Source organism: Anolis sagrei, chromosome 5 (assembly GCF_037176765.1).
Source record: "Anolis sagrei isolate rAnoSag1 chromosome 5, rAnoSag1.mat, whole genome shotgun sequence".
Taxonomy (NCBI): domain Eukaryota; kingdom Metazoa; phylum Chordata; class Lepidosauria; order Squamata; family Dactyloidae; genus Anolis; species Anolis sagrei.
This window is the reverse complement of record NC_090025.1, coordinates 402,883-416,687: the sequence shown is the minus strand read 5'-3', so window position 1 is coordinate 416,687 and position 13,805 is coordinate 402,883. Positions and strand designations below refer to the sequence as shown.

General features: G+C 49.8%; 2 protein-coding genes across 2 annotated transcripts in view; both read left to right on the top strand.

Annotated features, from left to right (window-relative positions):
• Positions 1 to 13,805, top strand: part of LOC132777432 (AP-5 complex subunit sigma-1-like) — a 127,319-nt gene that overhangs the window by 53,258 nt on the left and 60,256 nt on the right. The window lies entirely within an intron of this gene.
• On the top strand, positions 91 to 12,310 carry LOC132762761 (C-type lectin domain family 4 member F-like). Its single transcript, XM_067468366.1, has 7 exons — positions 91 to 421; positions 1,565 to 1,675; positions 4,353 to 4,439; positions 5,022 to 5,182; positions 9,483 to 9,586; positions 11,525 to 11,618; positions 12,122 to 12,310. Exons 1-7 carry the CDS (start codon positions 91 to 93, stop codon positions 12,308 to 12,310), a joined length of 1,077 nt encoding a protein of 358 aa, XP_067324467.1.

Genomic DNA, 13,805 nt, shown 5'->3' with positions numbered 1-13,805 from the left:
TGGCAGTGGCTGGTCATTTGTGTAGATGTTGAACATGGATGGGGCGAGCACGCTCCCCTGGGCGCCTCTGACCTTCTTTTCCTTCCAGCCATGGCTCCCAAGGCAAAGGCACCAGCCAAGCCAGCAGCGGCCAAGCCAGCAGCGGTCACGCCAGCAGCGGTCACGCCAGCAGCGGCCACATCAGCAGCGGTCATGCCAGCAGAGGCCAAGCCATCAGTGGTCATGCCAGCAGCAAAGGAAGGTGCAAAGGACAACGGTGGCAAAGCAAGAGCTAAAGAAACGGCCCAAAAGCTCCGCCAGCGGTCATCAGCCATGTTCAGGAACTTCCCTTTCAACATGGCTTCTCCCAAGAATCTCTGGATCGGTCTTCAGGTTGCTGCAGTCTTCGGCGTTATCGTCTTCATCGTCTCGATCTTCGTCTGTGAGTCTCGTTCTCCGTTTAGGGCCGAGGTTCCCAACCAGTGGTCTGCAAGAACTAAAATATGTTCCACCAAACATTTATAATTTCAAACCTTTGTTCATTTATTGTCCTGTATCATATTCCGCAGTTGGTGGTGTTGGTGGTGGTCGGCCTAGCAGTTGGTGATGGAAGGGTCAATGTAAATCACGGGGCAGAGAGTTCCACTGTTGGTGGCGCGCACAACACTGGCTTTTATAGGGTAAACAGGAAGCAGCAACAACTCACTCTGAGTCACTCTGAGAACAATGAGCCTCGCCCAGCCTCTCAAACAAAGCACTCAGCAGCTAAAAACACACTCAGCAGCTAATTTTAAAAACACACTCAGATTCCTAGTGTCTCCTAAGATTAGGCTTACCTGAAGCAGAAGGGAACAAAATGGCTTCTTGCTTCCTCAACTTCTGTGGGAGCATAACTGCCACTTGAGTTCAGGCCCTGGATTTTATAGGGTAAACAGGAAGCAGCAACAACTCACTCTGAGTCACTCTGAGAACAATGAGCCTCGCCCAGCCTCTCAAACAAAGCACCCAGCAGCTAATTTTAAAAACACACTCAGATTCCTAGTGTCCCCTAAGACTAGGCTTACCTGAAGCAGAAGGGAACAAAATGGCTTCTTGCTTCCTCAACTTCTGTGGGAGCATAACTGCCACTTGAGTTCAGGCCCTGGATTTTATAGGGTAAACAGGAAGCAGCAACAACTCACTCTGAGTCACTCTGAGAACAATGAGCCTCGCCCAGCCTCTCAAACAAAGCACTCAGCAGCTAAAAACACACTCAGCAGCTAATTTTAAAAACACACTCAGATTCCTAGTGTCCCCTAAGACTAGGTTTACCTGAAGCAGAAGGGAACAAAATGGCTTTTTGCTTCCTCAACTTCTGTAGGAGCATAACTGCCACTTGAGTTCAGGCCCTGGCTTTTATAGGGTAAACAGGAAGCAGCAATAACTCACTCGGAGTCACTCTGAGTCACTCTGAGAACAATGAGCCTCGCCCCGCCTCTCAAACAAAGCACTCAGCAGCTAATTTTAAGAACACACTCAGATTCCTAGTGCCCCGTAGTGTCATGACAACAAGAATTCCCCATTCCTTTTCTCTCCTCAATTTCAGATAAATCTTGGACGAATGCAAACAATCTCATCTCCACAGAAAAACGCCTGAATGACCTGAGGCATACGATGTCGATTGGAATGAGGGATAGGGATATGAACTATGCAAACCGTAAGTGGACCGTGGCCTACGGTTTTTCATTTCAGGTTGGTTGAGGAAAGGAAAGGGCCTAAACCGTTCTGGCCCAACTCTTCTGTCCGAATGCGCCTCCTCTCATGAGCCTACTAGAACTTTAAGATCTTCTGGGGAGGCCCTGCTTGTGGTCCCACCTTCTTCTCAAGTGCCACGGGGGGGGGGGGGGGGGATGAGAGGCAGGGCCTTCCTTCCTTCTCCGTGGTGGCCCCTCCTTCGGCTGTGGGACTCCCTCCCCAGAGACACCAGGCAGGTCCCATTCCTTCTGGGCTTGAGGAAAAAACTGAAGGATTGGCTCTGCACACAAACATTCAAAAAGCAAATTACTATGGTTTCGACACAGTCTTGATTAAGGATTACGAGCAGCAGGGTTAGGGATGAATTCAAGCATCCACTTTATATGTTTTTAAAATTTGTATACTGATGTATGTTATTATTGTATTGTCGAAGGTTTTCATGGCTGGAATCATTGGGTTGTTGTAGGTTTTTTCGGGCTATATGGCCATGTTCTAAAGGCATTTTCTCCTGACGTTTCGCCTGCATCTATGGCAAGCATCCTTTTAGGATGCTTGCCATAGATGCAGGCAAAACGTCAGGAGAAAATGCCTTTAGAACATGGCCATATAGCCCAAAAAAAACCCTACAACAACCCTAATTTATTATTGCTTAAGTTTAATTGTTTTTAACTGTTTAATTTTTATTGTTAGTACTGGTTTTTACTGGCATTGAATTTTTGCCGCCGTGAGTCCAATGTCATTACATCGAATCTGCATGTCTGTATCTCCGATGTCTGGATGTCCAATGTCATTCTGTAAAAGTCTTGATATGGCCTCTCTCACTGAAAATTGCAATAGAAAGAAGTATTCGTGACATTTCTACAGATCAAGAGCTGAGTAGGAGGCACTTCCTGTGTCAAAAACAAAGGAGGGGAGGAGAGAGAGAGACTCTTTGGGGTCCAAATTCTGGAAGGCTGACCCAGTCCATTGTAAACTGGGAATTTTAACCCGCATTTCATTGATATTGGAGCCGATCTTTGTTCTCACTGTTTTGCTAAATTACCTTCCCAAAATTAGGAATTAGATTTGCAGTACGGTCACCTTAGTACTGAGCCAAAGCAAAAGGAGGAGCTGCGCCTGGAGCTTCTATTTGAGGGACGTCACCTCTCATTCAGTGGCCACGGCTCAATGCTATGCAATCCTGGGATTTGTAGTTTGCTGAGGCATCAGTATCCTTTGGCAGCTCCCATGACCCACAATCCAGCCCCCAGGATTCCACAGCATTGAGCCGGGGCAATTAAAGGGGATTCATTCTGCAGCTTCGATGCACCCGAGGTTTTCTTTTCTTTGGTGTCCTAAAGGAGAGGGAGAGGGGGGAGCACGTGGTCTGCGGCCCCTTCGGCAAAACCCATAGAGTAAAGGAAGCTGCATGCCAGAATATACCTACAGGAAACAGTGAGCAATAGGCCTGGGTAACAACGGAAAAATTTGTTTCTAAAATCGATTCGTTTTTTGGGTTTTTTTGCGTTTCGTTATTTAAAATAATTACAAAATTTTCCTTTTAAAAAGTTCGATATTTACGAAATTTCGTAAATGTGAAAAAATTACAAAACATTAACGAATCGATTTCCGAAACAATAACGAATCGATTCGTTAATGGCGGACGCGACCGCGAAATACACTAAAAAACCTCCAAAAACTTCTGAAGCTTCCCTCTCCCTCTGTGGTTGACTGTTGGTGTGATATTATAATTTTTTTTCACTAATTAAACAAAAAACAACCATAAAACTTGCCCCAGACATGCGGAAATAATAACGAAACGACCTCAAAACAATAACGAAACGAATACAATAACGAAATACGAAGCATTTACAAAAATATTTAAAAAATCGTTTTTTAAAAAAATTGCTCCAGAATGGTTCGTTATCGTTTTGTAATTGGAAAAATTAACGAATTATTAACGAATTATGAATTAACAAAACAAAACCACCCAGCCCTAGTGAGCAACACCATCATAGACAAACAGATGGTTAGGGAAGGCTTGAAGAAGGTTGGCATTTCCAACAAAATAAAGGCAGAGAAGGAGGCGGTGTCAGGAGTCAATTTCTGTCGGCATGAAGACATCACAAATTCCCTCCGTGACATCCTGACTGAATCATCCTGGCTGCCTCAATTCTCTCTCTGTGACATTTTGAAGCCAGCAGAGAGTGCTGGAAACCTTGTATTGGAACTTGTGAAGCAACAAGCTCTAATAAGGAAACTGAGGAGAGGGGGAGATGGGCAGCAAAGGTGTATAAAAGGAAACGGTGGTGGGGAAAAGTCAGGAGTGCCTTTCTTTGCTGCAGAGATACAAGCAATATATTCGTTTCAAAGCAAAACCGGCTTGTGAGTGATCATTTAATATTGCCATATAAACCCTACAGTCTTACATCATGATGCTCCTATTTGAATATGTTTTATTTTATGGATTGCCTTGCCTTTGTGTTTCCATGGATATTTGTCCCACACGTACAAGCAATATATTCATTTCAAAGCAAAACCGGCTTGTGAGTAATCATTTAATATTGCTATATAAAACCTACAGTCTTACAGGCGGCCGATTCTGTGATTCTGTGATTTTGGACTCCAAAAACTCATCCTAACTCTGGCAATCTTTGCAGATGCCAGACTGTCCCACGAAATCGTGAAGTTACCCTTTTACATAGATAACACTCAAAAGGAATATGAGGAACAGAAGAAAAAATATCGTAAGTATATGTATCTCTAGACCGGGCCCCCATTTTGCCACCTGGGAAAGCACGACTGAGCAAAGCCTTTTGAGCAGGCATGGGCAAACTTCGGCCCCCCCTCCAGGTGTTTTGGACTTCAAGTCCCACAATTCCTAACGGCCTACACCTGGAGGGAGGGCCGAAGATGGCCTGTGCCTGCCTTTGAGCCCCAAGGCACCACTTTGGGGTCTAAAGGGAGTCAACTGGATTTCAAATCCAGAGCAGCCCCCAAATCCACAGAGGATACGTTCCCAAACCCCAGGTGCCTCCTAATGCTTCATGGGCACACGCAAACCCATGCATGATAGCCACCTTGAGCCCCCTCAGGGAGAAAGGTGAAGTATAAGAGAAGTAAACAAACCAATCCTGTTGAAACGAAGGTCCTCTGGTCCAAGGACACTTCTGGGAAGGTGTGGTGGCTTGAGCTTCCCAATCAGAGAATGGGGTCTGACTCCCTCCTCGGCCACGGACCACCCCCCAATCGTCCTTGAGCCTAGGGCTTGACCCTGGGGCCCTTGACCCCGGTCATCCTGCTCACCCCAGTCTCTTCATTCCTCTTAGGAGCCTTGTTCAATAAGGAGACCAAGTCTGTGAACGGCTGGGACATCTATGGGAACAATCTCTATTATATTTCCAAAAGGAAAAAGTCTTGGTTTGATGCTGAGAACTTCTGCCAGTCCAGAGACGCCCATTTGGCCTCCATCTTGACCAGCGAGGAACAGGTTCCGTATCTCCTTCCTTCCTTCTTTCCTTCCTTCCTTAGAATCATAGAATCATAGAATCCAAGAGTTGGAAGAGACCTCCTGGGCCATCCAGTCCAACCCCATTCTGCCAAGAAGCAGGAATATTGCATTCAAACCACCCCTGACAAATGGCCATCCAGCCTCTGCTTCAAAGCTTCCAAAGAAGGAGCCTCCACCACATGCCCAGCAGAGAGTTCCACTGCTGAACGGCTCTCACAGTCAGGAAGTTCTTCCTCAGGTTCAGGTGGAATCTCCTCTCTTGTAGTTTGAAGCCATTGTTCCGTTGCGTCCTAGTCTCCAGGGAAGCAGAAAGGAAGCTTGCTCCCTCCTCCTCCTCCCTGTGGCTTCCTCTCACATATTTATACATGGCTATCATGTCTCCTCTCAGCCTTCTCTTCTTCAGGCTAAACATGCCCAGTTCCCTAAGCCGCTCCTCATAGGGCTTGTTCTCCAGACCCTTGATCATTTTAGTCGCCCTCCTCTGGACACATTCCAGCTTGTCAATATCTCTCTTGAATTGTGGCGCCCAGAATTGGACACAATATTCCAGGTAACGTGGTCTAACCAAAGAGGAATAGAGCATGGAGCGCATTGCTTCCCTGGATCTGGACACTCTGCTCCTCTTGATGCAGGCCACAATCCCATTGGCTTTTTTTGCTGCCACATCACATTCCTGGCTCATGTTTAACTTGTTGTCCACGAGGACTCCAAGATCTTTTTCACACATACTGCTCTCGAGCCAGGCATTGTCCCTCATTTTGTATCTTTGCATTTCGTTTTTTCTGCCAAAGTGGAGTATCTTGCATTTGTCCCTCTTGAACTTCATTTTGTTAGTTTTGGCCCATCATCTCTCTAATCTGTCAAGATCCCTTTGAATCCTGCTCCTGTCCTCTGGACTATTGGCTCTCCCTCCCAATTTGGTCCCGTCTGCAAACTTGATGATCCTGCCTTCTAGCCCTTCATCTAAGTCATGAATGAAGATCCTGAGCAGGACCGGGCCCAGGACGGAACCCTGCTTTGGGCACTCCACTCGTCACTTCTTTCCAAGATGAGGAGGAAGCATTAGTGAGCACTCTCTGTGTTCGTCCACTTAACCAATTCCAGATCCACCTCACCGTAGTTTTGCCTAGCCCACCTTGGACTAGTTTCCTTGCCAGAAGGTCATGGGGGACCTTGTCGAAGAAGGCCTTCCTGAAATCCAGGTACGCTCCACCCACGGCATCCTTCCCCGCATCTACCCAGCTTGTAGCTCTATCGAAGAAAGAGATCAGATGAGTCTGGCATGACTTGTTTGTGATAAATCCATGTTGACTATTAGCGATGACCGCATTTGTTTCTAAGTCTTCCTTCCTTCCTTCCTTCCTTCCTTCCTTCCTTCCTTCCTTCCTTCCTTCCTTCCTTCCTTCCTTCCCATCCCTTTGGTGCTTGCCTGTCCCTGTCCACATGTGTTTTCATACAAATATGGGGCGGACCTTTGCAAAAGCTTCCATGCCTTCTTCCTGGACATCGATTCCAAGCCATCAGTTGCCCCCTCGCCCCGAGGCCCCTCTTCACCCAGCCCCACACCAGAGGCCCAAATAAAAGGGTTGATTGAATCAAGGACAACGAAAGGAGGGGCAGAATCATCTCCCAAAAGCAGAAGTCAGGATATAAACAGCAATAGACAAAGGCAGTCAGAGCTCAATAAAAGTATTTCAGGAATCCATGTAAACTTCACAGGAACTAGAAATACAAGAACATAGAAATCACCCAAGGTGCAGGAACACGAACACGGGAAACCGAATCTAGGCAAAACTCTTCTAAGGCACACACGTAGGCAAAGGCAGGAATGTGACACAAGGATCTTGGCATTACAAGAACCAAAGACTTGAGAACTTGACAACTTGGACAGAATTTATTTATTTATTTCACGCATTTCTACCCCGCCTTTCTCAACCCCCGAGGGGGGACTCAGGGCGGCTTACAAAAGGCACAATTCGATGCCAACATAAACATAAACAATGGATAAAACATGTATACAGCAATTATAACAATTAAACAGTCACTTTATACAACAAAATCAATAAAAATTAATAAAACCAGTCAGTACTCAGCATTTACCATTCCTGGACGACTTGTTTCCCAATTTGGGGTTGGATGTCCTCTAATCCCTCATCCACTCCATCTTGCTGAGGTTGAAGATGACCTTCTTTTTGTGAGAAGACTGAGGCAAAGAAGGCATTAGGTAGTTCTGCCTTTTCCCTGTCCCCTGTCAGCATTGCCCCATCTCCTCCTCGAAGAGGCCCTATCGCCTCCTTGTTTTTCCTTTTTCTACTGACATACTTTTTATTGTTTTTAATGTCCCTGGCAAGCCTGAGCTCGTTTTGTGCTTTAGTCTTGCGGACCTTTTCCCTACAGGTGTTGGCTATTTGTTTGAATTCTTCTTTGGTGATTTCTCCCTTTTTCCACTTCTTGTGCATGTCTCTTTTGTGTCTTAGCACAGTTAGAAGTTCTTTGGACATCCATTCTGGCTTCTTTGCACTTGTCCTATTTTTTCTCTTTGTTGGCACGGTTTGCAACTGCGCCTTGAGTATTTCACTCTTGAGAAATTCCCATCCATCCGTAGCTCCCTTGTCTTTTAGTATCTGTGTCCACGGAATGCTGCTCAGCGTTTCCTTCATTTTTTGGAAATCAGCTCTCCTAAAGTCCAAAATGCGGGTTTGACTTGTCTTAGTTTCGGCCTTCCTTTGTACCTCAAATTGCAGGAGCACATGGTCACTTGCCCCTAAGGATCCGACCACTTCGACCGCATCGATCAGGTCCTCCGCATTTGTTAGGATGAGATCAAGAGTAGCCAATCCCCTTGTTGCCCTCTTCTACCTTCTGGACCATGAAATTGTCTGCAAGGCAAGCGAGGAATTTGTTGGACCTTGTACTCTTGGCCGAGTTTGTTTTCCAGCAATGCTCTCAGACACTTCATTTGGAAGCCAACCATCCTCTTCAGAATCACCTGGCCCTTGCCTGGCTACAACACCATCTTAACGCAACATTTTGCGAAAACCATTTTCTTTGTTGGTTTAACAACCAATAATAATAATAATAATAATCTTTATTTGTACCCACGACCATCTCCCCAAGGGACTCGGCGCAGCTTACATGAGGCCGAGCCCAGAGTACATCAAACAAGACATCAATAAACACAACATCAATAAACAATCAATAAAATACAAATCATATAAATCACATAAACAAAAAACAATCAATAGTGACATAAACAATTTTAAAAATGGCCGGGCCAAATGTAATAGATTAAAATTGAAAATAGGCTGACGTGAACAAGATAAAATATAACTAGGGTAGGATTTTTCGGAGAGTAATGAGGGGAACTGAGTCCATCCTAAGCCAGTATTCAAGTGCATTGTGAGGACACATTGCTGAGAGTTCTCCTTATTCTGGAAGGCACATGGGAACCACCACGTTTTCAGGCTCTTCCTAAAGACTGCTAGTGTTGGGGCATGTCTGATGTCCTTAGGGAGTGAATTCCAGAGTTGAGGGGCCACCACCGAGAAGGCCCTCTCTCTCGCCCCCACCAATCATGCCTGCGAAGGAGGTAGGAGCGTGAGCAGGGCCTCTCCAGATGATCGAACAGATCGTGTGGGTTCGTACACAAGACATGATGACACACGGAAGAGTGTCAGGAGGCCAGCAGGGAGGTCCTCGAGTGTCCCTCTCAGGTGAGTGGCCAGAGCGTTGCCATAGAAACATCCCAAGGGAGGCCTCCAAAGGTGGACGCGAGGAGTCCTTCGGAGGACAAAACGTGGCAATCATCCAGTTCTCCGCAGAATCCAATATCCAGAGTAGCATGCTCTCCACAGACCCCTCTCAAGCCTAAAGGGCCCCCAAAGGGAGGTGGGCCAGGGCAGGCATGGGCAAAATTTGGCCCTCCCTGTGTTTTGGAATTCAACTACCTGTTGTTAGGAATTGTAGGAGTTGAAGTCCAAAACACCGGAAGGAAGGAAGGGAGGGCCAAAGTGCAAGAGGTTCCTCTGCTAAGAGATGAAAGTGGGGGCATCTCCTGGTCGCAATGGCCCCTGCTTGGGCCAAAGGCAGCCGATCCATGGGACCACAGAGATGGGACACTCCGGGCCCGGCCTGCTTCCTTCTGCCGGGCCTGGCCTGGCCTCCAGTGAGGGCCCCCCCTCTCTCCACAAAACGATACCATTCCTGGTATTCACTCAACATAGACCCATCGCAGCGCCAGAATGCAACATCCCCCTCATGTGTCCCCTCTCTTTTGCAGAACTACATCACCGCTCAGATTGGGGAGCCTTTCTGGATTGGACTCACAGACGAAAACGTGGAAGGCAACTGGGAATGGACAGATGGCTCCCAAGTGACCACAGAGTGAGTGCGGAATGGTGGGTTCTTGGGACGGATGGGCTTCCTTCCTTTCTCACTCCCTCCCTCCCTTCCTCCCCTCCCTCCCTCCCTTCCTTCCTTCCTTCCTTCCTCCCTTTCTCCCTTCCTCTCTCCCTCCCTCCCTTCCTTCCTTCCTTCCTTCCTTCCTTCCTCCCCTCCTCCGTTCCTTCCTCCCTCCCTCCCTTCCTCCCTCCCTCCTTCCATCCTTCCTTCCTTCCTTCCTTCCTTCCTCCCTCCCTTCCTCCCTCCCTCCCTTCCTCCCTCCTCCCTCCCTTCCTTCCTTCCTTCCTCCCTTCCTCGCTTCCTCCCTTCCTCCGTTCCTTCCTCCCTCCCTCCCTTCCTCCCTTCCTTCCTTCCTTCTTTCCTCCCTCCCTCCCTTCCTCCCTCCCTCCCTCCCTTCCTTCCTTCCTTCCTTCCTCCCTTTCTCCCTTCCTCTCTCCCTCCCTCCCTTCCTTCCTTCCTTCCTTCCTTCCTCCCCTCCTCCGTTCCTTCCTCCCTCCCTCCCTTCCTCCCTCCCTCCTTCCATCCTTCCTTCCTTCCTTCCTTCCTTCCTCCCTTCCTCCCTCCCTCCCTTCCTCCCTCCCTCCCTCCCTTCCTTCCTTCCTCCCTTCCTCGCTTCCTCCCTTCCTCCGTTCCTTCCTCCCTCCCTCCTCCCTTCCTCCCTTCCTTCTTCCTTCCTCTTTCCTCCCTCCCTCCCTTCCTCCCTCCCTCCTCCCTTCCTTCTTCCTTCCTTCCTCCCTTTCTCCCTTCCTCTCTCCCTCCCTCCCTTCCTTCCTTCCTTCCTTCCTTCCTCCCCTCCTCCGTTCCTTCCTCCCTCCCTCCCTTCCTCCCTCCCTCCTTCCATCCTTCCTTCCTTCCTTCCTTCCTTCTCCCTTCCTCCCTCCCTCCCTTCCTCCCTCCCTCCCTTCCTTCCTTCCTCCCTTCCTCGCTTCCTCCCTTCCTCCGTTCCTTCCTCCCTCCCTCCCTTCCTCCCTTCCTTCCTTCCTTCTTTCCTCCCTCCCTCCCTTCCTCCCTTCCTTCCTTCCTTCCTTCCTTCCTTCCCCCCTTCCTCCCTTCCTCCCTTCCTTCCTTCCTTCCTCCATTCCTTCCTCTCTTCCTTCCTCCCTTCCTCCCTCCCTCCCTCCCTCCCTCTCTCCCTTCCTCCCTTCCTTCCTTTCTCCCTTCCTTCCTTCAGGAGGCCTCTATCCTTTGCCTCCTTTGGGAAAAACAGGGTCTCTGTTCCGCCGTGTCCCTGAGGCCCAGCCTGGACTGACCATGGAAGGCCACCTCCAGCGGCCTCCATTGGGAGCGTGGCCACGAGGGCTCAATGGCCGGGATTCCCTGGTGATGCCACCCGTCCTTCTCTGGTGGGCAAGGACTCCAGCAGAAGTGGCAAGCCAGGGGCTCCATGGTTTTGCCGCTCTTTCGGGCTGAATGGAGCTGTGTTGGGTGCTGCCCAAGGCACTGGCCCCTGTTCCCAAAGCAGGCTCAGCACCACGGAGAGCTCCCTCTGAGGCAACCTGCCCCCCCCCCCCCCCCCCCCGCCACCTCTCTCCCCTTGAGAAACACGGTCCTCCATTCAGAAGATCCAGGGCTCCAAACTGGGCCAAACGGCAGGATTCACACAGCTTCATAGCCCTGCATTCCCCCAGTGATCCCGCTCACAGTTTGCCAGTTCCTGGGAAACATTATTGGGCAGATCAATGGAAGGATCTCATCTTTTGGTGAAAGGGCTGAGCCATGAGATACTCAAAGTACCGGGATGTTCTGCTGTTGGAGACCCAACCCAAACCCTCCTGACAGATGACCACCCAGCCTCTGCTTGTTCTGCCAGCTCCACCTAGAGAGGAGAAGGGAGAGAGGTGCGAGTAAGGGAAGCCTCCCCCCAAAGTGCCAGCGGAGGGAACTGCCAGGGAGCCCTGACCCCCCATCTCCCCCTTTAAGGCAGTGGTTCCCCACCTGTGGGTCTCCAGGTATTTTGGCCCTCCACTCCCAGAAGTCCCAACAGCTGGTCAACTGGCTGGGATTTTGGGGAGTGGTAGGCCAAAACACCTGGGGAGGGGCCCACAGGTGGAGAAGCACTGCTCTGTGGTGGGTCTTTTGGGGGTGTCTGAACCCCCTTCCAGTAAAGGCACCCCCACCCCCCCCCCCCCACTCTCTCCCCGTGGTAGGCCAAAACACCTGGGGAGGGGGCCACAGGTGGAGAACCACAGCTCTGTGGTGGGTCTCTTTGGGGTGTCTGAACCCCCTTCCAGTAAAGGCACCCCCCCCCACTCCACTCTCTCCCCGTGGTAGGCCAAAACACCTGGGGAGGGGCCCACAGGTGGAGCAGCACTGCTCTGTGGTGGGTCTTTTGGGGGTGTCTGAACCCCCTTCCAGTAAAGGCACCCCCCCCCCACTCCCACTCTCTCCCCGTGGTAGGCCAAAACACCTGGGGAGGGGCCCACAGGTGGAGAACCACGGCTCTGTGATCGCTCTCTTTGGGGTGTCTGGACCCCCTTCCAGTAAAGGCACCCCCCACTCTTCCCCCCCCCCCCCCAGGACTGGGCTCTCAGCAAGCAGAACTTCTCAAGGGGCCACGAAGCGGCGGAGAGAGACTGCGCCTTCGTGGAGTATTCCTCGGGCAACTGGCTCTATTCCTGGAAAGACGGGAACTGCTACGAACTCAAGAGGTGGATCTGCAAGGAAGCCGTCACCGTTGCCAATGACAAATTCAGCCAAACTTTCTGAAGGAGGAGAGGAACCAAGGTGGGGTGTGGCTGCTGACGGCTCAAGCTCCCCCCAAGTGCCCAAGACCCACCGAATAAACCTGGTCTGTGCAAACTCCCCAGAGAGAGAGGCTTGGCGTGCCTGTGTTTCCAGTCTGCAAGTGGGGTCCTCCCCTTGACCCCTCAGGGTGGGGTGCCCACTCCTGACCAGGGCGGAGAAGGATAAGGAGGCCCCTCTGGAAGGGGGGGGGGGTTCAGCTAGGTTCTAACTTGGGGGCCACAGGCGAGCACTCCCTGCCAGGAGGAAGAAAGGAAGGGAAGGAGGATGGAAAGAGAGAAGGGAGGGAGGAAGGGAAGGATGGAAGAGAAAGAGAAGGAAGAGAAAGATGGAAGGAAGGAAGGGAGGGAGGGAGGAATGGAAGGATGGAAGGAGAAAGAGAAAGCGAGAAGAGGAGGGAAGGAAAGACAAAAGGGAAGGAAGGGAAGAAGGAAGGAAGGGAAGGAAGGAAGAAGGAAAAAGAGAAGAGAAGGATGGATGGAAAGAAGGAGGGAGGGAGAACGGAAGGATGGAAGGAGAAAGAGAGAGCGAGAAGAGGAGGGAAGGAAAGACAAAAGGGAAGGAAGGAAAGGAAGGAAGGGAAGGAAGGAAGAAGGAAAAAGAGAAGAGAAGGATGGATGGAAAGAAGGGAGGGAGGGAGGAACAGAAGGATGGAAGGAGAAAGAGAGAGGAAGGAGTGGAGGGAAGGATAGACCAAAGGGAAGGAGGGAAGGAAGGGAAGGAAGAAGGTAAAAGAGAAAGAAGGAGGGAAGGAAGGGAAGGAGGAAGGAAAGAGAGAAGGAAGGAAGGGCGAAAGGGAGGAAGGGGAGGATGGAAGGAGAAAGAGAGAGCAAGGAGAGGAGGGAAGGAAAGACAAAAAGGAAGGAAGGAAAAAAGGGAAGGAAGAAGGGAAAAGAGAAGGAAAAGGAGGATGGATGGAAAGAAGGGAGGAAGGAAAAAGGAAAGAAAAGGAAAGAATGAGAAGGAAGGAAGGGGAAAGAGGGAGAGAGGAAAGGAAGGAAGAAAGAACAAAAGGTTGGAAGGAAAGTGTGGAAGGAAAATGAGGGAGGTAATGAGGGAGAAAAGAAGGAAGGAAGGAAAGACAAAAGGGAAGGAGGGAAGGAAGGGAAGGAAGAAGGTAAAAGAGAAAGAAGGAGGGAAGGAAGGGAAGGAGGAAGGAAAGAGAGAAGGAAGGAAGGGCGAAAGGGAGGAAGGAAAGGATGGAAGGAGAAAGAGAGAGCAAGGAGAGGAGGGAAGGAAAGACAAAAAGGAAGGAAGGAAAAAAGGGAAGGAAGAAGGGAAAAGAGAAGGAAAAGGAGGATGGATGGAAAGAAGGGAGGAAAGGAAAAAGGAAAGAAAAGGAAAGAATGAGAAGGAAGGGGAAAGAGGGAGAGAGGAAAGGAAGGAAGAAAGAACAAAAGGTTGGAAGGAAAGTGTGGAAGGAAAATGAGGGAGGTAATGAGGGAGAAAAGAAGGAAGG

Bases quoted from the DNA above. Each gene is read 5' to 3' on its own strand.
- LOC132762761 (XM_067468366.1), top strand. From the start codon at position 91: ATGGCTCCCAAGGCAAAGGCACCAGCCAAGCCAGCAGCGGCCAAGCCA. The intron at 1,676-4,352 runs GTAAGTGGACCG...CAATCTTTGCAG, and splicing joins GGATATGAACTATGCAAACC to ATGCCAGACTGTCCCACGAA. The intron at 5,183-9,482 runs GTTCCGTATCTC...TCTCTTTTGCAG, and splicing joins TCTTGACCAGCGAGGAACAG to AACTACATCACCGCTCAGAT.